The 25,189-nt window shown below is 49.7% G+C and overlaps 1 protein-coding gene across 1 annotated transcript in view; it reads left to right on the top strand.

The window, feature by feature from the left end:
• The window catches only part of ADCK1 (aarF domain containing kinase 1), a 131,247-nt gene that overhangs the window by 84,923 nt on the left and 21,135 nt on the right, over nt 1-25,189 (top strand). Inside the window, exons 5-7 of the mRNA XM_047796775.1 lie at nt 6,763-6,921; nt 17,537-17,695; nt 25,028-25,144. Of these exons, the coding sequence (XP_047652731.1) occupies nt 6,763-6,921; nt 17,537-17,695; nt 25,028-25,144 (435 nt within the window). The remainder of the gene's footprint in view (nt 1-6,762; nt 6,922-17,536; nt 17,696-25,027; nt 25,145-25,189) is intronic.

The raw sequence follows: 25,189 nt of genomic DNA on the forward strand, positions 1-25,189 counted from the left end.
AGGCTCTATTCTAGATACTTTATGTAGGGTGTTTCATATAACAACTCTGTGAGGTAAGGACCAAAATTCCCATTTTACAGATGAGGAAACTGAGGAACAGGGGTTATGTCACCGCCCAAGCTGATTGCACTGTGGAGCCAGAATTTGAGTGGAGGCAGTTTGACCCTGAGCTTGCATCAGAATCACTGAATCTTGCTGCCTCTCAGGTCCGCCTGTCCTGGCCAACAGGTGGGCATTCTCAGGGAGCATGCCCCTGGCCACCCCGGGGGGGGTGGCTGCTTCTGGATTCTTGCTTCTTTTCTGTCAGCTATTTGTCCCCATCCTGTGGGAGAAAAGAAGCTTGGTCTGACCTGTGATGCCCACGGTGGAGCCAGGTGGACGATTATCCTGTATCTGGAGGCTCTTCAGCAAATTGGTGAGAGTTGAGCGTTATGCCAGCCTCCGTGCAGGAATTTAGACAGGATTGCTGCTTTGTAATTTCTGGGGATGACCTCTGTCAAGAAGGGCTTCAAGTTCTACTCTTGGCCCCTCGTTCTTTCTTCCCAGCTTGGCAGTAGCAGTAGCTAATGGCTCTGCAGAACTGACAGTTTGATCTTTCAGAGCCCCAGAAAGAACACACATTCCACGGAAGAGAGGATCTATGTGTCCTCGTGCTGTTATCGTCATTATGCTTTTTATTATAATAAATTGCTGAGTGGGAAGCTGGAGGTGGGAGCGCTCCCACCTTGAGGCAGGGCAGCTATTGAGTGGGGGATGGGGAGAGACGCTTGGATGCCTTGTCCTGTCCCCTGACCCCCAGGGTCTACATGGAAGTATTGGGGGTCCCTCTTCTTGCCTCGGCAGATGGGCCCTTCAGGGCTGTGTGAAACAGCACCAAGCAGGGGCCACCCTGTCCAGCAGGTCCTGCTAAAATATAAGACTGCTTTTCAGAGGCTGCAGCCTTCTTCCATTAGGACGTTCTGTGGGACCAAGATCTCCTCATGGCTGGGGGCTGTCTGTTTTTATTGGCCCATGTTCCTAGCACAATTTCTGTCATGTGATGACCCTGCTGTAAGTATCTGTTGACTGATTCGCCCAGGCTCAGAAATGGCAGGTTGGTTTCATTTCATCTATTAACTCTGTTCAATTGGTAGTGGCTGCTTGGAGCACTGGGTTGAGAGATTTTTGAGGCATCATCTGGGTCCAGAAGGAATGAAGGCCGTGATTGATTCGTGATGTCTGGCAGGGTATGCTTGGGGTATATTAATTATACATTGCTGCATAACAAATTACCCCAACACTTAGTGCCTTGAAGCAGCAGACGTTTGATATCCTACAGTTTGTGTGGGTCAGGAATTTGGAAGTGGCTTAGTGGCTGGCTTTGGCTCAGAGTGTCTTCACGTGGTTCTGGTCGTGATGTCTGCTGGGGTGCAGTCATCTGAAGGCCTGAGTTGGGAGGGAGGCTCGCTGTTGGGAGGGAGGCTCGCTGCTGGCAGGAGGCCTGGGTTCCTCACCACATGGACCTCTCCCCAGGTTGCTTGAGTGTCCTTATGACAGGACAGCTTGCTTCCCACCCCGAGCCAGCATTCCAAGAGAGAAAACAAGGAGGACATCATGGCAGTAGTCTTGGAAACTGGACACTGTTACCTCCTCCACATGCTGTTTGTTAGGGGTGGGTCATTAAGTGCAGCCTCTACTCAAGGGGCAGGAAATAGGTTCCACCTCTCAAAGGAGGAGCTTGTGAACTTATTTGAAAAAAACAGCACGGGGGAAAGAGTATACGCGCCACCCACTTGCCATCAGTGTCAAGTGTTACCTTAGAAGGTGCAGGAATGACCCGGGAGAGGTGGGATATACGATGTGTTTAAGGAGGTGCAGCAAAATGAGGTATCAGCTAGTAGGGAGACTGTGAGATGTAGGGGTTCCTGGGGCAGGTCCCTGGAACTGGTGCTGAGAGGGGGATGGATTTCCAGCAGAGGCGTATAGGAGGTGGTGATGGGTTTTCCACCCAAGGCAGATGTCAGACATCAGTGCCTTTGCAGATCCTGGCCAGCTAGAGCTCAGGCTGGGGGTGGGGAATGGGGTGGGGACGATTCACCCCAGCCACTTCCTTAGCATGGGGTCTTGTCCCTCTCCCCACCAGGCAGCAGCAGATGGCTGCTGGTGCCCACCATGGGTAGGGTGGGCCATCTCAAGACCTTGAGAGCTAGATATGTTTGCTGCTGATGCTATGGTAACCTGTTCAGGTGCCCTGGGCAGTCTTCCAGGCCCATAAGTGGGAACTGCCTGGCCTTGGCACCAAGGCCTGCATTTGCCTGCTTTGAAGCAGGCTCCTGTCTTCATCGGCTGCTGGCTTGTTCAGGGTTTGTTAGGCGTGTGTGCATTATCTTACGGTGATGTAGTTTCTAAATCCAGAGTAGGTCTGATGTGAATGACCATGGGGACAACAGGATGGAACATTTGAAACTGACCAGTGTCCTGTGACTGGTGAGCCAGTCCTCACGAGGCTGGGGCTGCCTAAGCTGCAGGCTCTGGTGGGGCTGGCGAAGAGGCCCAAGTGGAACTGCCCCCTGGGCTTAATACTAAGGCTTCTCCAGAAGACTGCCTCCTTATTTTGGGCTGAATGAGGACACCAGGCAGTGCTTGGCAGCTCACTGTGGCATTCTAGAAACATTGCCCTGTGACCCAGCTTCATGGGAATCCTCCAGGCCAATTTTTTTTTTTTTTTTTTGGAGAGTCTCTCACTTTGCCTGGTGCTGGGGTATCATGTCACATGGCCTCCCGATTCCTGGACCCCAGCTAAAGCCAGCCTGCTGACGTCTTTTTTTCCTTCCAGTGTGGTTGACATGTAATTGACATACATCACTGTGTAAGTTTAGGGTGTACAGCTTGATGATGAGACTGACATAGATTGTGAAGTGATGACTGCAACAAGTTTAGTCAATATCCCTCATCTCATCTGGATGAGCTGAAGTCTTAGCCCGAGCTCCTGGTTTCCTACATCCCTAGGAGGTGACACATTTCTTCTTGCCCTTCTGATATTTTTGTGCTCATAAACCCCCACTCCTTACCCGCACACACACTCCAGACCATGCAAAGCTATAGAAACTCTTTTCCTGATTATTTTCCCTTTTCTAGACAGGGACATCGATGTATTTGAATCATGGGCCGACAGTAATTAAAAAGCACATAACTAGTCATTTTAAAATGTAGTTGTTTTACTTAATTGATTTTGCTGCCAGACCCAGAGGGGAAAAAAGAATGGGGAGGGGAGGGGAGGTGGGGGGAGAAAGCCTTAGAAGGGAAGACAGGTTTCTGCGAGTGACTGGAGGCAGCTGAGGGCCCTGCTTGAATCTAATTGCTGCAAATGCTGCAGTTTGTTTCTGCTAATGGTTTTCTGCTGAAAGGGCTGGGGGATGAGGCCTGATTGGAGGGGGGTGGCGTTGGTTTCAGCTGCATGGGGGGTATAATTCTGCTTTCGGGACAGGGTCTATTTTTCTTTACTCTCTATCAGCATAAAGTACTTCCACTGAACACTTTGAATCAAGGTTCCATTTAGAGATACTTTATTCATATTTAATTACAGGCTGTAGCACCAATCTTTAATTACCTTTTTTTTTATAAGCCAGCTAGGAACATTCACTAGCAATCAATTATTGTGTGTATGTTGTGTGTGTGTGTGTACACACAGGAGGGTGTGAGTGTGTGACTTGCTTTCTGATGGGGGGGAAGGCTGGCGGCAGGGCTACTGGGAGGTGGTGGGCGGGTGGGGGCGGGGTGGGTATCTGCCCCCAAGTTTTCCCATGTGGAGGGACTGCTGCGTCCTCACTTCTGCCTCTCTCTGCTTCCACTGGTCAAATTGGGGATTTGGGGAAGTCCTCGTAGCCGGGCCTTGTTCAGGGTGCTGCGTTGGCACCTGGGCGTGGGTGGTATCTTGGGAGCCCCCTCCAACCCCTGTGAGAGCAGGGAATTATGGGAGGCCCCCTCCCCACTCCCTGGGGATAGGGTGGACCAATCTTCCTCTTACCCTGGAGGTTGGGATATGCTTGCCTCAGCCCTTTCCTTCTTCCACCTCCCCCTGCAGCACTCCTGGCAGCTCTTCTGCCACACAGCCCTAGTGATGCCATGTCACTCTTCAGTTGCAATGACTCTGCAACGTCCCTGCAATGACACTGATTGGAAGACTGGTTGTCCTTCTCAGAGAGTGAGCAGATGTTCCCGGGGAGCCGGGCGGAGGCTTGGGGCGGGAGTGAGGTCAGATGACCCCCAGGTCCCCTTGAAGCGGGGAGATTGGGTTCTTCTAGCTGCCAAGGAGGTGAGGGTCTAAGTTCACAGCTCTGCTCCAGAAAACATTCTGCTTGGTGCTCCTTCAGGAATTTTCAGAGGGTTTCCAAGGAAGATGGTGCTCCTTTCATTATGTAATGGATGGGAATGTTGCTGAAGTTCTATCTCCCTTCTATTCCTGGATCCCAGTCCCAGCACGACGGTGGGGAGGGAATGGAGCTCACACATACTGAGCCTCTTGGGGGTACCAGGCACCATGCCCAGGTTTCTTTCATCTGTCCCAGCTGGGGCCTGAGAACACACTGTAGCAGTCAGAGCCCCTTCAGATGTGATGGAAAACAACTCAAACTGCCTTAAGCAAAAGATATTATAGGATGAGCATTCAGGTATGGCTAGACCAAGGGGCTCAACCATTCTGACCAGGATTCACTCTTGTTGTCTCTTGGCTCTGCTTTCCTCTTTGTTGCTACTGTGTGACCCCTGGTAGCTCCAGGCTTTAAGTTCAATTTTCAGCTTCCCCTTGAGCAGAAAGAAAGAATATCTCTTCTACAGTTCAAACAAAAGTAAAACAGTTGAGTCTGGTTGGACCAGTTGGGTCACATGTCCACCTCTGAGCTAATCAGTGTGGTCCAAGGTACACAGGGTTCTGATTGGCCAGGCCAGGGTCTCACACCCACCCTGGAGTAACAGGTGGAGTCCCCCTGGGTATATTCCACACATGACTTGTGCTTTTGCATTTGAGGCCTTTGGATTAGTAGGAGTGTGGGAGCAGGAAGGTCCAACTGTTTCAAAAGGAAGAGGGTTGATTCAGTGGGCCTCCAAGAGAGAATAGTGGATTCAGTCCTTCAGCAAACATTTCCTTAGCACTGGCTTTTTTCTTTTGCCCTGACCTAAGTGCAAGGAATTTGGTAGCGAACAAAACAGAAAAAAATGGCTGCCCATTTGGAGCCGATGTTCTCATAGGGACTTCAGGACTGGTGGTCCTTTCGTTCTCTTAGTCTAAGCTCAGGTCCAAGAGTTCTTGTGTGGCGAGGCCCAGGGTGATTCAGGGTGATGACATGGGAAGAATCTGGCCCTCAGGGAGCCCAGAACTCGCACGGAAGGGACAAAGACAAGCTGCGTGGTTGGGGAAGGAGGAAGTAGGAGGGGTACAAATAAAACCCCAGTGAGGAAGAGGGGGGACGGGGAAGCCAATCTGTACTCAAGTCCTGTGACAGAACAGGGTAGGCCCCTCCCAAGTTGCCTGGGCCTTTGGCCTCTGCAAGATGTTGATAAATGGCATGGAGTTAGTGAAAGCTACAAAAATGATGACAAGGCTGGAGGGAGTGATTTATGAGATGAGATTAGCAAAATGATGGTGCAGCCTAGCAAACAAATGGATGGGATGGTGGCCATGGGTCATGTGGCTTCTGAAGTCCAAGGAGAGGAGAGCGGCTGAGGGCCAGGATGGAGTGGCTGCTGCCGAGGGGGACAAAGGGAGGCTGGGTGGACATGGATTGAATAGACGTCAGCATGAGAACCTGGGTGGTGTGAAAAGTAAGGGAGACACATGACATACATACATGCGTTTGCATGAGCACGTGTGCATGGGAACGTCTGGCCTTTTAAGAGTTGTGAGGCTATACAGGGGATTCAAGAAACGGAGGGATGAGCATTTTTGCCCTGGACAGTCTTTCAAAAGGCTTTCAGAGGCTCCTTCCCCATCCAGTAGAATAGTCCTATTTGGACCATTTATCTGAGCACTCAAGTCAGAAAGACATCTTCCTTTGGGAGAACTGGCATGCATTTCTAAGAGGGGAGGAGGGAAGGAGGAAAGGAAGAGACGATGGGAGAGCAAGGGGGTTTGTGTTCCATTTCTATAGGGGGAAGGCAAGGCACTGAAGGGGCAGGGATCTGCCCAAGGTACTTGGGGGTGGTGGCATTGCGTGCGAAGACCAAAAGCAGGGCTCCAGCTTGCAGCCCTGGCATCTCTGCCAGGTGGCCAAGCTGTGAGTGGACTTGTTGAAGTTCAGGCAGCAACACGAAGTGGTTGTTGGATTTGACCCTTGGGCTTGGCTTCCGTGAGCTTTCCGGGTTGGCAGGTTGGACGTTTGGGACATCTTCCATCTGATCTCTGTCCTGGGCTGCCCTGACCCAGGTTCTGTTAACTTTTGATTATATCCATGTGAGGAGAGCCTCGGGGGCACAGTGGTGGATAATTAAATGGGTAGATGATGCATGGTCCTGAACATTCTAGATGGCACTTTTCTGGCTTTAAGTGGAGGTGCTCAGGGCACCCATGCACGTGTGGGAGACACACCCTCTACATGTACTGTCTGTCTCACTCCCTCCATAGATCTGGTGTGAATTTCCATGGCAGCACAGGGCCCAGGCAAAGTGCTGGCTTGGCATACAATAGACAGGGGGACACTGAACAGTGCTGGTCCTTGCCTGTCCTCCTGGCCCCTCTCCCTGAATGGAGTCATCCTAATTGCGCTGTCCTCTCTCCACTCTTGACAGATACATGATTTGTTTGTGAGCTTTGACGACACCCCTCTAGGGGCTGCCTCGCTGGCCCAGGTCCACAAGGCGGTGCTGCACGATGGGCGGACAGTGGCCGTGAAGGTTCAGCACCCGAAGGTGCAGGCTCAGAGCTCCAAGGACATTCTTCTGATGGAGGTGAGAGCCTTCTGCCTTCTCTTTCCCTCATCCTCATTCTCTATTTCCCTCATTGGGTCCAGGCTGTCCCAATGAAAGTGGTTCAAGGCCAGTAGGGTGGAGTGTGGCCCTTGGAGTAGCAGAGAATGAGGGAGAACTTGAGAGCACAAAGGGGGTGTCATGACAGCAGTGACCAGGGGACCCATGGCTGGGTTGACCTTTTTTTTTTATTCATTCCTGGGAATTGTTTGTGGATGGCCTCAGAACATGCAGGGCAGCTGCTGGGGCCAAGGAGACCTCAGGGGGATGTTGTAGGCATGAGCTGAACCACAGGTGATTTCCTTGAGGGTAGAAAGGGTTACATCTTAATTCGTTAAATTGTAACAAAAGAGATGCAAACTATTGAGTGGATAAGCAGTGAGGTCCTGTGTATAGTGCAGGGACTATGTTCAATCTCTTGGGATAGAACATGATGGAAGATAAGATGAGATAAAGAATGTATATATGTGTATGACGGGGCCACTTTGCTGTGCAGCAGAAATTGACACAACATTATAAATCAACTATACTTTAATAAAACAAACAAACAAAAAACACACCACTGCCTGTGGTCAGCCCAGGCAGATCACATAGAAATATTTATGCAGACTGCACGTTTGCTTCTCTGCTATGTGCTCTGAATGAACAGACTTGCATGACCCAGCATGGCCCTGGGACAGCTCTAATGGAGACTGTGCCTCTGGACTTTTCTAGCTCTGTGCCTGGAGCAAGGAGAAAGGGTGAATGGCTGGGGCTTGGGCGGGAGCCAGCACCCCCAGTGGAGGTCAGCAATCTGCTTACCCTGCCAGCACGTCCCTTTCTTCCCTTTTCTCTTTCACTTTCCTTTGTTCTCTTTCCTCACTTCGTTTATTCTTTCAACTCATTTTGGCTAAATTTAACACACACATCGGGACACGAGCGTGAGTGACCTCCATCTTTATCCTTGGGGAGCTCCCCAGTTAGTGAGGAGACGGACCTGTTCACAGACATCCTTTGACTGTGAGCTCCATCAAAGGGGTGTTTGCCGAGTGCCGTGGAGCCCTGGGCCTGGGTTGATGAGGGCGTCAGGGGGGGCTTCACCAAGATGCCAGCCAGCCAGCCAGGCAGGGGAGGCTGACCCAGCCCGTGTGAAGGCCCTGAGTCTTAGGGGAACGGGGTATGCTTGGAGAGCTCTGGCTGGTTGGGGGTGGGTGTGGATGAGGCCGGGAAGGAAGGCAGGACAGAACACCTGGGCCTTGTATTCCAGGCTCAGGTGTAGCACAGTGTACAGAGTCAGTACATATTTACTCTGGAACTGAGCAGATCTGCTTTTCTCCTGTAGTCAGTGGGGAACCATTTAAGAATGTTAATCAGAGGAATGTCGTGATCAGATGTACGTTAGAAATAAAAGTCTGCTGACAGTCTGGAGGATGTATCGGGAGGCGGAAAGACTGTAGCCAGGGAGACTGACTGAGGGGCTGCAGGCTGGTCGGAGAGAGCAATAGTGATGTAAACCCAGGCGGTGGGGGAGAGGCATGGATTCACGGGGCGGGACCCTCAGGACTTTGTGACCAGCTTTACACAGAGTGGGAGGAATACTGATATGAATAGAATGAAAGCAAGTTGTAAGTTTCTGGCTTGAATGATTAAGTTAGGGAACCTTTAGCCATGTCTGTCAGTTGGGGAAAAAACGAAATTGCTCTAGGTGTTTCAGAGGGGATTTAGAACAGAACACGGGGTCTTCAGGGAATGGAATTGCTGACAGTCAGCAGCAGCAGCAAGCCACTGTCAAGGAGAAGTGGTTCCTTGGAGCTGGGTGCTGGGGCCACCTGAGGGGAGTGGATCACAGACGTAAGGCCTGTCACCTGGGGGTTGGGGACATGGATGCTGTTTAAGGCAGCAAGGGTTTCATCTCCTCCTGTCCCCCATATTCCACCAAACCTAACTGGAGGCCAGCTGGCAAGGGAGCCTAGGGGATGCAGCTTCTTATGAGAGTAAGGAGGTGGGATGGATGTCAGAGCAAGTGAAGTGGGTGGTGGAGCAGCCATGTGCTGGAATTGCTGTCTGCAGTTTGGGATCAGAATCTCTCTGTTGGTCTGCGATTCAGGCTAGAAATACAGATTCAGGATTTCATTCTTATTTTTATTTTTTACTTTTTTGGTCGCCTCACGGCACATGGAGTTCCTGGGCCAGGGATCAGATCTGAGCCCCTGTTGTGACCTAAGCTGCAGCTGCAGCAACACTAGATCCCAACCCACTGCCAGGCCGGGGACTGAACCTCTATCCCAAGCGCTCCAAGATATCTCCAATCCTGTTGTGCCACAGTGGGAACTTCCAGATTTAGGATTTTGGCAAGGAGACTGAGGGAGTAGTTGAGATCACTTAGAAAAGCTATACAGAGGGGGGGAAAAAAAAAAAGGAGCGGGCCAAGAAAGAAGTGGGAGGAACATCACCGTTTAGGGTGTGTGCTCACGGGGATGAGTTCCTGGGGGAACAAGAAGGTGCGGTCAGGGGCATTGGCGGAGAACCAGGATTGAGCAGCTGCATCCAATGAAAGCAGTTTCCAGGAGAGAGCACTGTCCTTTATCTAGCATCTTACCTGATACAACCGCTAGTCTGCCTAGGGAACCGCCTCAGAACACAGTGGCATAAAACACTCGTCGTGTATTTTGTTCATGAACCTGCAATCTGGGCAGGGTGTGGTAGAGAGACTCCTCTCTGTTTATGTGGTGCCAGCTGGGGGGGCTTGACTGGAACTGGAGGATCCACTCGCATGGCTGGCAAGTTGGTTCTAGCTGTTGGCTGGGAGCTCAACTGGGGCTGTGGGCCAGGGCCTTCGTTCCTCTCGCGTAGGCCCCTCCATGGCTGGTTGGGCTTCCTCACAGCATGGTGGCTGGGTTCTAAGCATGGAGGTCCCAAGAGAATAAGGCTAATAGTACATCCTAGTTTTACGACCTAGGCTTGGCAGTCATGTCGATTATGTCTTCCTTATTGGTAAGAATGAGAGTCACGAAGTCCCCCTTGGCTTGAGGGGCAGGGAAATAGACTGTACCTCTCGCTGGGGGAGTAGCCCCATTCCAGAGACTATTAAGAGTGAGAGATGTTGTTGAAGCTATTTTAGAAAATATATTCTGGGAGTTCCCGTCGTGGCGCAGTGGTTAACGAATCTGACTAGGAACCATGAGGTTGCGGGTTCGATCCCTGCACTTGCTCAGTGGGTTAACGATCCAGCGTTGCCGTGAGCTGTGGTGTAGGTTGCAGACGCGGCTCGGATCCCACGTTGCTGTGGCTCTGGCGTAGGCCAATGGCTACAGCTCTGATTCGACCCCTAGCCTGGGAACCTCCATATGCCGCGGGAGCGGCCCAAGAAATGGCAAAAAGACAAAAAAAAAGAAAGAAAATATATTCTGTCGGAATGACTTCATGTTGTCGAACACAATGTAAATCAGTAAAGCTCTGATTTTGGGTTGGGCGATTTATCGTTGGTGGGAAGGGCAGGGTGAGTGGGGTGAGTGGAGTGGAAGAGAATCGAGGCCCCAGGCAGCAGAGATGGTGAATGTAGACTCCTCTTTTCATGTTTAGCCATGGATGGTGGGGAGGGGGAGGGTGGTGGTTAGAGCCACGCACAGGGTTAGAGGGGGGGACTCAGCAGGCTGTAGCTAATGGGGAAGGGGCAGCGGGGTTGGGGATTTGGAGATGCGGGAGGGAGAAGTAGCCAATAGATCTGGTTCGGGAGGAGCCCGGAGGGATTGGGCTCCAGGGACACAGGTGGAAGCCTTAGGCTTTGGTCAGCCTTTGTTTTGAGACTAGAGGAAGGTGGCAAGGCTGGCACAGCTGCGTGAGCAGGGCAGAGCAGGAAGGTGGGGAAAGTGGGATGATGAGTTGTGCCAGCCTGATAGCCTCTATTTTTTCTCTGAAGTAGGAGGCAAGACCATCTGCCAGGAAGGAGAGGGTAGGAAGTGGCGTGGAGGCTTGACGGGGGTTTGGGATATCGCTGAGCGTGGTGGAAGAGGGAGCTGAGCAGGAGCAGGGTTGCTGAGTAGCACTGGACATCTGCCTGGAAACCTGAGTTTTCTGAAGCACCGGTCAGTGGTGCTGCGAGGGCACTGCAAGGCTCAGGATCCCTGGGTGTGCTGAGGCCCAGCAGCCACTCCTGCACTGGGCGGGAACTTGTCTCTGCCCTGTGGTACCAGCAGGACCCACTGGGGCTAGGACGACAGCTGACATCATTGCTCAGAGCCTCGCTGCTCCTTAAGTAACAGGGGCCATAAGGTCGATAGGAATAATAGCAATAATAAAGATTTGGCATATTCCTCCTTGAGATAAGCCTTAGATCCTTTTCTTGGGAAGTACCAGCCTTGTGGTCACATGCAAAGTGGCTCCTTCACAGGCGCGGAGGTGCCACTGGGGCTGAGATCTCCAGGTGGGGCAGAGGCCTGCACTTGCAGCTTTCAGGAGAGAAGCTGAGAGTGAGGCCTGAGGTCTCCTCGATGGACCGGCAGCGTTAGCAGCAGCACGGAGTGGTACGGCCTTCTCTCTGGGTTTGGTCTCTGGAGGGAAAAAGTCCTACCTGGTCACCCTTCTCTGCTTTAAAACTGAGATGTGCCAACTGGAAAGCTCATTTTATTTTATATAATATATGAAATGAGTAGTGCTATTTTTTTCTATGTCCAGACATAAATGGTGCCTTGCTTTTAGAAATGAGATGTGCTCAGTTGTGCTCGGCAGGAGAAGAATGATTTTTAGGTGGCATTAGGGCTACTGTACCCCCCAGAAACTTGGAGACAGAGGGGGGAGGCAAAGTTTCCTTTCTGCATAGCCTTCTGGTGCTTCTTGCCATTCCAGTTCCAGATGTTGTATGTCCTTATGCTTCTCTCCCACTTCCCCAGCGATGTGGTTGATCGCATTGATCAGTGTAGTTCATACTAAGGAGAGAGTGGCTAATAGGCTTAACCTCAGGATATTTGCAGTCTAAGAAGTGAGCTTGTAAATCCAAACACATATCTGCTGTAAGGATAGAGGTCTGCAGGAGTGAGACTTTTGAGTTTAAGAAAGTGGGAACTATTGGCTGTATCAGTTAGGATGCCTTTAGCTGCATGTATTGGGAAATCCAACTATAAGTGAAATAAATAATAGTAACCTAGATTATCTCATATTTCAAGACATCTGGAAGTAGGGTCAGCTGTTTCAAGGTTGACTAATCTAGCATTCATTGTGGGTTTTAAGGATCTAGGTTCTTTATACCTTCCACTCTGCCAGCTCAGCTTTGTGGCTTGTCCTTCTAAGGTAGGGCCCCTCATGGCCCCAAAACAGCTGCATGGTTCCTGCTGTTAAAAGCAGATGACATCCAGATGCCAGAGAGGGCCTGTTTCTTCCCTCATCTTCCTTGTTAAAAAGTAGCCCCTCAAAGTTGCCCCTCAGTAGAATTCCTTTCAGGTCTGGTTGCCAGAAGCAAGCCCACGTGCCCAATCCTGAAAGTCTTGGCAGGAGGATTGGGACCACTTTGGTTGGCTTTGGTTGGCTCATGATACACGTTCTCAGGCTAAGGCCTGCTTTCCTTGAAGGACATGAAAGATGCACAAAATTGAGATTCTGTTAGCCAGGAGGATAGGGGAAATGGCTTTTGGGTTGGCACCCAGTAGCATATGCCACCCTGGTGTTTTGTGTCTCCTGTGAACCTGTCCCTCCTCTTGGGGGAGGGGGCAGTCTCTGGGGTACACTTATGACTGGTGCCAGAGAAACAGAGGCTGGCTCTCAGCAAATGATGATGAACCTGATGGTGTCGGTGACTTTGCACAAAAGAGAAACGCACAGCCAAGGGTGTTTTCAGCTTTGTCATTATCACCTGATATTGTCCCTTTAATAGTTGGGGCAACTCTACTTCTAGATGCACGGCTGGTGACTCTTATTGATTTGAGTGGCTGTCCAGAGCCAGACTAATTGGGCCCAGAGATTGGAACAATGATTCAGCAGGAAAGGGTGCACTGACAAGGCAGAGTCTTTCTGTCTGCTGGCGGGCTGGCTTTGCAGCAGCTCTTGCCTGCCCACGAGAGCAGGGAACCCAGCAGGCTGGGTCTCACTGCCACTCTCACTGTGTGAATAGAGGGTAGGACCCAGTTGACCTGTGAGCCAGTGGTAAGACTGTAATTCCCAGGTCCCCAAAGCACCACCATGTATCACTCCCTGTTACCTCTTAGGCTTCTGAAATGGATGATGAGGGCCCGTCCCCCATGCTGCACCCCCTAAAGAATCTAACTCATGGCTATGGGCCCTGCCCTCCAGGTACCACCCCTCCCCAAGGCACTCTACAGCATTGTGTGGGACACTCCAGTCTGAGCACCACAATCTCATCCATCATTTGGTGTCATCCAGCCCATACCAAGGGTCTGTAAAAATAAAGACCTGTGGCAGTTAAGTCCTTGATCTTTTTTTTTTTTTTTTTGGAGCATCATTTTCAGTGCCTGCTCTCTGTCCTCTTGTTTCTTTTCTGAATGTGTTGATTTGAACAGTGGGTGGCTAGGTAATGCTTGTGTTGGCCTGGAATCCAACAGCTGATTTTTTTTTTTTAAATACATTTTTAAAAAGCCCCAGAGATGTATATCATCCCATGGAAACTTCTCTTCACCCTGTTTTCTAAAAAAGTGTGCACTTTTAATAACTTATCACAAAAAAGATAAAGCCCATGAATGGTAAGCTATTTACATCACTCTGAATTGATTTTCGATCCTTGTCGAATATCCATTTTTACCAGTTCAGATCCGTGCAGGCATTCTATTTAGTGTCCTGTTTTCCCGTAGAACATTATTTCTTTTATAGTATGTAATAGCTTGATAACAGTAACTCAAATTTCAGTTGCATTTTACAGCTTACAAAGCTCTTTTTTTGCCTTATCTCAAGCTTCCTATTGTACCCTCCTGTATTGTGTTGCCTGAGACAGGGCTGCATAAAGAAAGAAGCAGGAAAAAAAAAAAAAAAAACCCTAAACCCAAACAACCTGGGTCCAAGTCTTGCATTTGAAATTACAAGCTATGTGACCTTGAGAAATGCTTTAACCTCCTGGATCTGGTTTCCTTCTCTGTGAAATGGACAACAAGAAGAAGAAATGAGAGCATGTATATAAAGTGCTTCATAGCCTGTACCTGAATAATGATAATTCTCAATTTTTTTTGCTATTATAAATAGCAATCACTAGTTTCCAAACTTTATGTGACTTTCAATTTTTCCAGTATGTTTCCGCGTGGCCCATAATTTATTTTTCTTCCTGTGAGCCAACAGCTCTATAGGAAAATGATGTCATTATGATTTCAGTATGAAGGAGGTATTAATTGTTGAAGATACCTTGACTGATTAATAAGGCTCCACATCAAGCAGAAAATTCTCAGGCGTTTCGAAACCGTGGTTCCCCCCAATTCAGAGGTAATCCCTTTCTCCACCAAAATTTCAGAGGCAACGAAACCTTAACCCATTTGGGTAATGCACATGGGAACATCTCATTATCTCTGGGGAGAGGACAGACTTTTTGGAATGTTCATGTTCATTCACTCATTCATTCATGTGAGTTTTCAACAAACATCTGCTGGGTATTGAGTACATGCTATGCACAGGTGAAAACACTCGCTGTTGGAAGAGTTTTATGGAGAAGATACATTTTGGGAGAAAAATCAGAAAGTCAAATTGATAACGCCTGTTTTATTTTTGTTGCTTGCATTTGTTGTCAAAAAAAGAAAAACTTGAGTGAATCTACTTCGGGCAGATTCCTAAGGAGGGAATTGAATGAGGACAGAAGGTGAAACTGAGGGGTTAGCTGCAGCTCACATCCAGTCCCTGACCCAGGAACTTCCATATGCCGTGAGTGCGGCCATAAAATAAATAAAATAAAGTAACCAAAGAAATAGTTCACCAACCACCACGGAGTACTTTTGAAATCAGTTTTATGAGTACTGCAGAGTTTTGTGAGTTATGAATTAGTTTACTAATTAGTCATTAGCAATTAATATCAACCAGTAAAATCTTTGCTTGTGTTTATGATTAATGACATGAAGTACTGTTAATAACCAATAGTGCTAGTAATGACTAATCATGTAATTTATTAGTAACAGAAAAATCTTTAAAGCGCCTTTTAGTGCTGTTTGGGTGTTAATGATAATTAAACATTTCACAGATAACAGTGACCACACAATAAATAATGAGGAGCTATTGTGTGGCCAGAGGCCTGGTAGAGACCCCATGAAGCCATGCGTGGGTCTCTGTGTATACCCGCGTCAGGTCCAGCCAGAGTCATTGCCCAAAAGGTAATCAGTGCATTTCGATTGAACAGATGAGTGAGACTCTGTGGCTCCTCCCCTTGTCCCTCCTGGGTGAGAAGCCCTGGAGTTTAGGCTGGAACAAAATACCCTGGAGGGTTCTTGTTTACACTCGGAGTCCAGAGGTTGGAATTGAGGTGGCTCAGATGACAGGTGTGTCCTTGGCCTGGGCCCGGGCAGCTGCTCTGTTTGCTGGGTGCCAGCTCTGCTTCCCCCTTGGTGGCAGCCGAGGGCCATCTGAGGGCACGGTGACGTGATGCCCAGTGGCTGCTGGGCTGCCCAGGTGCCTGGGTCTGACACATGCGGTCTGGGCCCCGCTGTTGCCACCTCTCTCTTCTTGTTTCATGTGACACAAACAGAAACAAAACATAAACTAAATCGATTATCATAAGGTCACAGGTCTAGCCCATGAAAGACTAGACAAGACTTAAAGGAAATTAGACTGCAGCAGAATGTAATTAAAAAGGGTTTGAGAGAAATTGAGTATAATAACCCTGTGTGGCGATTCTTTTAGAATGGCGTCTGGTACATTGCCTCAGACATGGGATTTAAAAACAAAGCTGTAAATGCCTTGTAGTTAATGGCCCTGGTTTAGATTTATTTCTTTGTGCTGTACGTGCCCGACGGTGGTAGGCATCATATCACAGACCAGGGCAAATAAGCATGAGACAAGGCTCGTAGCTGGGGCGGAGGAAGGCCTTCTGGATAGACAGGCGGTGACTTGGTCAGCTTCGGCTGCCATAACAAAATACCATAGGCTGGGTGGCTTAAGCGACAGACACTTATTTCTCACAGTTCTGGAGGCTGGGAAGTCTAAGATCAAGGTGCCTGCTGATTTGGTGCCTGGTGGGGGCCTCTTCCTGGCTTGTAGACAGATGGCTGCCTTCTCCCTGAGTCCTCACTTGGCAGAGAGAGAGTGAACTCTGGTCTCTTCTTATAAGGACACTAACCTTGTCACAGGGGCCCTACCTTCATGATCTCATCTAGACCCCATCACTTTCCAAAGGCCCCGCCTCCAAACACCATCACAATGGAGATAGGGCTTAACATATGAATTTGGGGGTCACAGAAGCATTTAGTCCCTAATGGATGGGGAAGGTCTCTTGGTACCAATAGGCCCATAGGTTCTCCAGTTCTTATTCCTTGTCCTTCTGCTTTAGCCAGGGCTGGAGAGATGGGTATTGTCGGGGAACTTGGACTGTAATCTACACCACAAATTACTGGAAGGATCAGTCAGTGGTAATCCCCGGGCCTGAGTTTGAACACCAGCAAGAGGGCTTCTAGGAGAGCAGGAGAGTTGCCTTCTGGTCCTCCCCGCTCCCCACCCCCAGAACACTGAAACGCCTCCTACATCCTGGCATCACCCTTGCTTACCCACGCCCAAGCCATTGTCTGTGCACTTGTGCCATCCTCTCAGATGCAGAGCTCCGGTGCTGGGGTGGCCTCAGAACGCAGTCCCTGTGCACAGAGGGGCTGTGGTGTGCTCTGTAGATGTCTCTGGGCTCTTGTTCTCTGCCAGTGATGTTTATTTCACATCGATAAACTGACAACTGAAATGCCAGATAAGCCTTCTAAAACCCCCTCTTTCATCATGTCCTGACTCAAGAATTCACAGTGGGCCCGGTGTGCCAAAAATCCAAGCAGTCACATCTCTTATCTCTTACTCCTCTTGTCTTGTCCAACCTTGTTTTCTTATTCCGGTTTAATTTATCATGAAATAGTTTAGATCTACAAAAAGCATAGAAAATCATGTTATAAATGCTCAGGGACCAACCACTCAGCTTAAGAAATAAACAAAATGCAGTTCCAGTGGCTGCCCCACTCCCAGCCTTTTATAAACAGGACCATGAAGCACAAATCTAGCAGCAGCGAAGGCAGCAGTTCAGCAACGTGCTTAAGAGCAAGGGGTTTGGGGCTGGGTAGACCCAGGTGGAATTCTGGTTCTGTGCTTTCTTGCTGGGCAAATTCAGGAAAAATCATATAACCTCTCAGAGCCCCAACTTTTTTCATCTGTAAAATGGGCATGAGAGTGTGTGCCTCCCAGACTCATTGTGAAGACTAAATGGAGGAACAAGGTAAGACATAGTGCCCTCCCAGCTCCGATGGTGCTGGTGGTTTCTGCTGGCGGCTCTGGGGCTTTGATCATCTTGGATTTGGACTAGAGGGATGGGCCCCAGGGGAGCCATTTCCCCTCCCAGCCTTACTCCAGGGCAGACCCCGGGCGCTGGTTAACACCCAGACCCAGGCTGGAGGGCGGGGAACATTCCTCCCTTGGGTTCCATGGACTGACTGATGCAGTGCTTGGGGGGTTTTAGGTGCTCGTCCTGGCTGTGAAGCAGCTGTTTCCAGAGTTTGAGTTCATGTGGCTGGTGGACGAAGCCAAGAAGAACCTGCCTTTGGAGCTGGATTTCCTCAATGAGGGGAGGAATGCTGAGAAAGTGGCCCAAATGCTCAAGCACTTTGACTTCTTAAAGGTAGGAGGGGCAGGGCTATGGGGGGCCTGGTGGTTGGACGGAGGACTGGTCCCTGAGCACTCTTTGCAGGGTGGGGTTGGGGACATCGCCTTCCTGAGTCTCCTCTGAGGCTGACTCACTTGTCCCTGGTGATGTACATTAAAGCCCTTCAAGGCAAAGTTACAGATTACCAAAGGGGCTTCTTGACCAAACAAAGAGGTGTCTATTGAATGATCTACAGCAGCAGGACCCTGGGCACTCCTGAGGGCCTGTAAGCTGTGGTCTCTGCCTCTGTGAACATAGGAAGATGACACTGATGATGATGATGATAATGGCGATGAGAGCTAATGCTGCTGTACTCTGGCACTGGTCCTAAAACCTCAGGTGTGTTATATCAGCTCACTGAATACCCAGGTCTGCCATCGCACAACGTATGTGTCTTAGACATCGCCACAGTATGCAAAATCGCCTAACAGAAACCACAGGGTTTATGGGCAAAATGGACTTGGGCATACAACACTCAAAAATGACCAATTGGAGCTTCCTTGCAGCTAAAAGTTAATTAAGGATTCAGTGTTGTCACTGCTGGGGCGGGTTCAGTCCCTGGCGTGAGAACTTTTGCATGCTGTGGGTGCAGCCAAAAGAAGAAAAAGAAAAAAAAAAAAAGTCATCAGTGACCCAGAAAATAAAAGTGCATAGGAACCTAATGAAATGGTAGCATAGTTTTACACCTGGTAAACGGCTAAGAAATACATGAGACTGTAGTACACCTGGCACTCAGCTTGAGGGAGTGGGCATCGGAAGAATTGCTGCTTGGGAATTACTGGGAAGAGGTGGGAGGAGGGTCATCTGAAATTGGACAGAAAGTTGTGACAGCAGATGTGGGGTGGGGTGTGACCCATAACACATGTGAGAAGTTCGAGGTGTGTGTGCTTTGTGTGTTCTTATGTGGATCAGCTGGCTCTGTTTTCTATGTTCCCAAGTGTTTCTAGTGGAGAATACTGCACACCAGCAAAGGTAAAATTTGTGTTGTGGTCAAATTGTTCCTAATTTATCAGTCACATCGGAACAGATTTGTGTTTTCAAGTACTTTCCAGAACTGCCGGTGTGATAGGAGACACTGACTATGGGACACAGCATTAAAGGGCACATGGTTCCAGCTCAGTGAGAGGTCCTGCTTTAAGGATTCAGAAGAGGGGCTTTCATGGGGAACCGGGCCAGGAAGGCTCTGCAGAGGACTTGGCCTTGGAACTGGTCTTTGAGGACTGCCCCGATGTTCCCCATGGGGCCTGTGGAGATTGGAACGAGAGGCACGAACACTCCATTGTTCTTCCAACGTGTTTTGTCCGTGGCAGGGCCTGGACCCATTTACCGGGGGCACCCCTTCATCACAGCAGGGCAGGAGTTGGGCCCCTTTGACAGTTACACAGAGAGCTTGACCTTCAGCTCTTGGATGAGGTCAGCCCTTTGCTCTTCACTGGGGATGCCTAGAAAATGCAGGATGGGGAGGCACAGGGCTCTGGGTACTAGTTCCAGAGCAGTCGAGTGGGGCTCTTGCTTGGGTGTGGTGGGGGGGGGGTCTCAGCACATGGACTGGAAAGCTCTTAATCTGGACTAAACGGTCCACGTGGCTTCTGAAGACATCGTGAGAAACGGAGGTGGAGTTTATACTTCTGCTGGCTGGATTGGTTGACAGAGATGGGGAGACCAAGGGTGTGTCTACATTAGCCACCCGAGAATCCTAAAGCTCAGTTCGTGAGAGGAAGACCCACAGCTGTGGTGATGCGTGTGGTCTGGATACACTGCTTTGGCGGAAGGTTTAGTTGCTGGCGAAGTTCAGCTCTCTGAGTGAGTCGAAGGTCAGGTCTGTTGAGATTCCCCCATGTGCTTGACTGGCTTTTCCTTCTATAGTCCTACGAGGGAAAGGCGATTATTTGTACAGACTCTCTTGGGCTCGTGAATCCAGATGTGCGACTAGATCCGGTAACATTGCCCCAGCTTGAAAGTTCGAACCACCAATTCAATAAAAACTGGGCTTTCTTACACAAGTAATAATAGTAACTAATTAGCAGAATACAGTGGGGTGTCAACTGTGCTTCCATATGCACACCTCTTTCCTTTCATTCCTCTGTTCCACCTTTGTCGAGCGTTTCTCGAGCCTGTTGCTGTGCTAGGATCTGGGGTTTCCCTTGCTGAGTAGGAGATGGTTGGTCCCTGCCTGGGAAGACTTCCTGTCTAGTGGAGGACAGACGCACAGCGTGTCGTCCTAGCACAGGGTGATCAGTGCTGTGGCAGCAGCTGGTCTACGTTTCTGTGGATACCGAGAAGAAGTATTTGATTCTGCTCAGATAAGAAGCTCAGGGCACCTTCCAAGAAGTGTTGATTGTACAAAGGGAGAGGCAGTAGTCGCTACGTGTTTTTTGTGCGGCACTGTACACTGTGCATATTCTGTGACTCTGAATCCTTCCAGCAGCCGTCATCCCATTCTACAGATTGTGCTCTTAGGGGAGAGGAGCGAGGGTACAAACTAGCGAGGATTTTCTGACTTCAACTCTGGTGCTCATCTAAGGACGTTCTGTTGCCTCTTACCCGGCAGGGGTGGTCCTCAGTGCCAGGACTCTGAGCCAGACAAGCAACCGTCTCCTCCACTGTTCCCATGGAAACAGCAAAATCGTCCCCTGGCTGGGGCCAACTAACATCTGTCAGACCAAGACATGTAATAATAATAATAACACACATTTTTTGAAACGAGGATGCCAAATGGGTAAATAATTAATGTAACGATTTGACCTGCTGCTTCCAAAACCTGCACACCATTCCTAAGACAATGGTGGAATTAAGGTTCCTGAGTAATTAATTTTGCCTAAACACATAGCAAGTGGGAAGCAAATTTTGCGCTACGAACCCAGTTCAGCTCTTAAAAGCGGAGATAGATTGCTTTTGCACACTGGCAGCCCATCACAACATCTGTGCGTAATTAAGCCTCAGCAAAGAGTTTACCTCTCAGTATGTGAGGCATCTTCCAGTGGGGTTTAATAACCTCAGTCCTATGCTATAAATCTCCGAGCCTCAGACAAGCAGTGAATGCAAATGTGGTGTCAGGGAGACTGTGAGAGGGTGAGGGGGCAGCCAGGCCGAACGGTCAAGACCAGGGCATTTGTAGATCTGGCATCAGAGTGTGTGTGCTGAGGGGAGGGGACAGGACGAGCAGTGAGGTTTGTGACTGATCTTGGGGACGACTGGGACAGGATAGAGGGAAGAGCCTTATAACCACAGGGCTGGAAGGGATGGGAGTGTGGAGGTGGGGTTTGGTAGGGGGCCATTCCAGGGGGGTTTAGAGCTAAGTAAGGGGCCTGGGACCATCCAGAAATTGTGGGCAAACCCAGAGGGAATGTGCATACTTTGGGTCAAATGCCATAAACTTCCTAAAAATCTCAAAAACGAATTAGCATTATAATTTCTTTGTACATTCATGTAACATGTAATGTAACAATATTACATGTAATATTTTTTAAATGCCTATGCGTTGTTAGACACTTTATAAAGTGCCTCATGTGTATTTGCTCTTTAATCCTTATATAGCCCCACAAGGGAAATGCCGTTATTGGCCCCATGTGAGCAGCGGGGAAGCTGAGGCCCAGAGAGATGAAGCCACCTGCCCAAGGTTACACGGCTTCCTGGTGAGAGGCAGAGGCAGCCTGGCTCCCAGCCTGCATGTTAAACCGCTGCGCTCTTCTCCCTTTGTAATAGTTTATGGGGCAGATCTGAGTTATGCTGCACTGTCTGTGGCATTAACTCTCAGCCCTGGTTGTGTATCCGAAGCACCTGTGAAATTCTGCATGGCGGCCATACAGGAAGCTGCTGTATCGAGCACCAGGACCTCGTATATGCTAGTAGGACAGAGGGAGTGTTGCTTTCATTATAATCGTTGTCACCATTTGACAGGTGAGGAAACTGGCACTCAGAGAGGTTTTAAAACTTACTCAAGTCGCACAGCCTGGAGGTGGCAGAGCTGAGGCTCCAGGCTGACCATCTGCCTCCAGGTCTGCACTCTGCTGTACTGGGCTTGGGCGATGGGAGTACCATGGCTCTGGATGGCAGGTGCTGATCCAGACAAGCCAGGGGGTGCTTCCCATGTGCGTTGACCGAACACAGGAACAAAGAAGAAGCCCAGGGTAAAAGCCAGTTGGTAAGGCTGAGACTGGGGTCTTGGGCTGGAACTTTCCATAGTCTGTGTTCTTCCTTCTTGGGGTTGGCTCTGGTGTGGGGGGCAGGTGCTAGGAGTGAGGTCTCTGCTGTGTGGTAAGGAGGTGGACCCCAGACCTAGAGGTCCTCATGGCCAGGCTGAGACCCTGCCTGTGGGGTCAGCGAGCACCCTGGCCCTGAGCCTCCCAGGGTTTATTTTTGTGTGGGCGGGAGGCAGGGTGGTTCTTGTTGCCTCTTTATTTCTTTCATGTTTGCTTCCTTGATGGAAGAAGCTGAAGAAGGAATTGTGGTGAAACATGGGTGTTGGGGTGAAGTGAATGTCACCTCACACCCCAAACCTCCTGCTTGCACAGCGATTCAGGGACAAGTCACTTGATCTTGAATCTCCTGGCACGCCAAGTTTCTGCCAATGCGGGAGCGCTGAGGCGGGAGCGCTTTTGCATTTTGCAGTCCTTTCCGTGTTCTGTCCATTGAGAGGCAGTTGCAGCCTTCCCTGGGCTCCCAGGATAAAGCCCTCTGCCTCCTGGGTTTGTTGTCTCTCCCCCCCCCCTTTTTTTTTGGTCTTTTTAGGGCCTCCCCCATGGCATATGGAGGTTCCCAGGATAAAGCCCTCTGCCTCCTGGGTTTGTTGTCTCCCTCCCGCCCTTTTTTTTGGTCTTTTTAGGGCCTCCCCCATGGCATATGGAGGTTCCCAGACTAGGGGTCCAATGGGAGTTGTTGCTGCCAGCCACAGCCACAGCCACATCAGATCCGAGCCGCGTCTGCGACGTACACCACAGCTCATGGCAATGCCGGATCCTTAACCCACTGAGCGAGGCCAGGGATTGAACCTTCAACCTCATGATTCCCAGTCGGATTCGTTTCTGCTGCACCACGACGGGAACTCCTGTTGTCTGTTTCACTTCAGAATTAAGCAGCTGAAGCGGGTGCACATTCAGTTGTGAGACTGGGATGGCTGCGTTTGGAGGGAGACGGGGGGCGGGGGGAGTGGAGAAGAAGGAAACCCAGGACACCCTTGACCTTGACTCACAAGCCCGGAGAGTCTCCAGTTTGGGGGTTTTCTCTCTGCATCTGTGGCTCTGCCATGGCTATTTTCCGGGTTGCCCCAGGAAAACAGCCACGGAGGGGGTCTGACCGTGCTTCTCCGGAGTCCCAGGTGCCCACTGCCAAGCTTCGGTCCCAAACACACCAAGGGAAGGACTTAACCCTCAAACATGTCCCTTTCATTTGGAAGCACAAATAAAAGCAGTAAACGTGCATTCATATTTTTAAAGAGACTTTTTGAAAATGCCAAGTGAGACTGAATTTGAAGTTCAAAGTAACAGAGAGTCATGGATTTCTTTATTGGCCTAGATTTTCAAATGGCAGAAACAGCAGGAAAGGAGCAAACCAAAATGACACCTTGATCTCAGTGGGAACCTTTGTTCCAGGGAGCCCAGAATGTTCAATTGTGTGTATGGCCCCATTTGTCCCCAGAGCTTCTCATTGAGATGGAGCAGGAACAATTTCCTTTCTAATGAGGAAAAGTGAGGCGTGGAGGAGTTAAGTGGCTAGACTTAGACACAATAGTTATTAGCAGAACTGCGAACAGGAAAGAGATTTCTTGGCTTGAGGGCTGCTACCTTACTGCTAGGTGAGCTTTGGGGGTTGGGATGAGGGAAGTTCTTATTCCCCAAAACACTTGAATTAGCTGCCCTTGCTTCCTCTTCTTTTTTTTTTTTTTTTTTTTTTTTTTTTTAAGTGCTGCACCTGCAGCATATGGAGGTTCCCAGGTTAGGGGTTGAATCGGAGCAGTAGCTGCTGGCCTACGTCAAAGCCACGGCAATGCAGGATCCGAGCCTTGTCTGCAACCTACACCCCAGCTCACGGCAACGCCAGATCCTTAACCCACTGAGCAAGGCCAGGGATCGAACCTGTATCCTCATGGATGCTGGTCAAGTTCATTTTTGCTGAACCACAATGGGGACTCCTGCCCTTGCTTCTTTATTTGTAATTGGAATAAACCCTTTAGGTTGTTGGGGAATCGTGGTGTGCTGAAAGCCTGGTAACTCCTCCCTCCTGGCCATGGCAGGGCTGATGAGCAGTGGGCTCTTATCTGGCAGCCCAGCAGTCTGTGGTATAGCCCAGTCTCTTGGCTGCTTCTAGGGAAATCTGCTCTCTTTTTGGCTATTGGGTGTTCTTAGAGTCTGAGGGGGTTGGAGAGTATATCAGTTAGAAATACATTTGTCTGCAGGTAACTGACAGCTCAATTCAGAGTGTTTTAAATGAAAAGGATGTATTTCCCTTGTATGGCAAGAAGGCTTGCCGCACTTGCCTGCTGAGAGTGTCTCAATGATTTGACAGTATCATTTCTGGCACCTCTGCCAGTCTGATTTTCTTAGACTTTTCCTCATGGTTGTAAGATAGCTGCTGCAGCTCCAGGTATCACATTCCCTCTCAAGGTAGGAAGAGAAGGGGAAGAAAAGTTGCACTATTTACAAACATCTCTTTTTATTAAGAAAATAAAAACCTTCTCATACTCCCTCGTAGACCTCCCCATGTGTCATATGACCATATCTATTGCAAGGTAGGCAGGGAAAATATTTATTTTCCCTGTCCTTGGGGAAGAGGAGGATTGGGAATAGGTGTTGAGTTAGGCTTCAGCACCGTCTGCCACAGGAGGCTTGTAGGAAACGGGGATGAGAAAACTCATGACTTCCTGACCGAAAAATTTATCACCCAGTAAACATTCATTCATTGTCATCACTCATACATGTGACACCTCGTGCACAGGTGTAGAAACTGAGGCAGAGAGTTTATATTCACACGAGGAGCCTGAAATAAGCCTGGTGAGAGAGGGAACTAGTTGGTTTTAACCCCAACTCTGGCTCAGATCCAAGAGGTTCCATACATTTTTCCCTAAGTCTCAGTTTTAGTGTGGACTCTTGGTTGTGTCTCCCAAGTCACTAAGGAGGGCCGGGAAGCCATTCTCTGGTCCCTAAGCAGAAGGGGACCCTAAAGGAGGCTCAGAGCCGCCTCCACACACCCCTGCTGGGGTCCCTCCCACACCTTCCCTCCTGTTCCTGGGAGGAGCGTGTCCCTCTCTGCAGCCCTTGTCCCCAGTTCTCAGCTTCCCAGCTCCTCCTGATCCACACTTTCCTACTCCAGGTCCCTCGAATCCACTGGGAGCTGTCCACCAAGCGGGTCCTTCTGATGGAGTTTGTGGACGGCGGGCAGGTCAATGACAGAGACTACATGGAGAGGAACAAGATTGACGTCAATGAGGTGAGGTCAAGAGCGCTCGGCTGCTGGCGAGGGATGCGGGCTTGG

Source organism: Phacochoerus africanus, chromosome 9 (assembly GCF_016906955.1).
Source record: "Phacochoerus africanus isolate WHEZ1 chromosome 9, ROS_Pafr_v1, whole genome shotgun sequence".
NCBI classification, from domain to species: domain Eukaryota; kingdom Metazoa; phylum Chordata; class Mammalia; order Artiodactyla; family Suidae; genus Phacochoerus; species Phacochoerus africanus.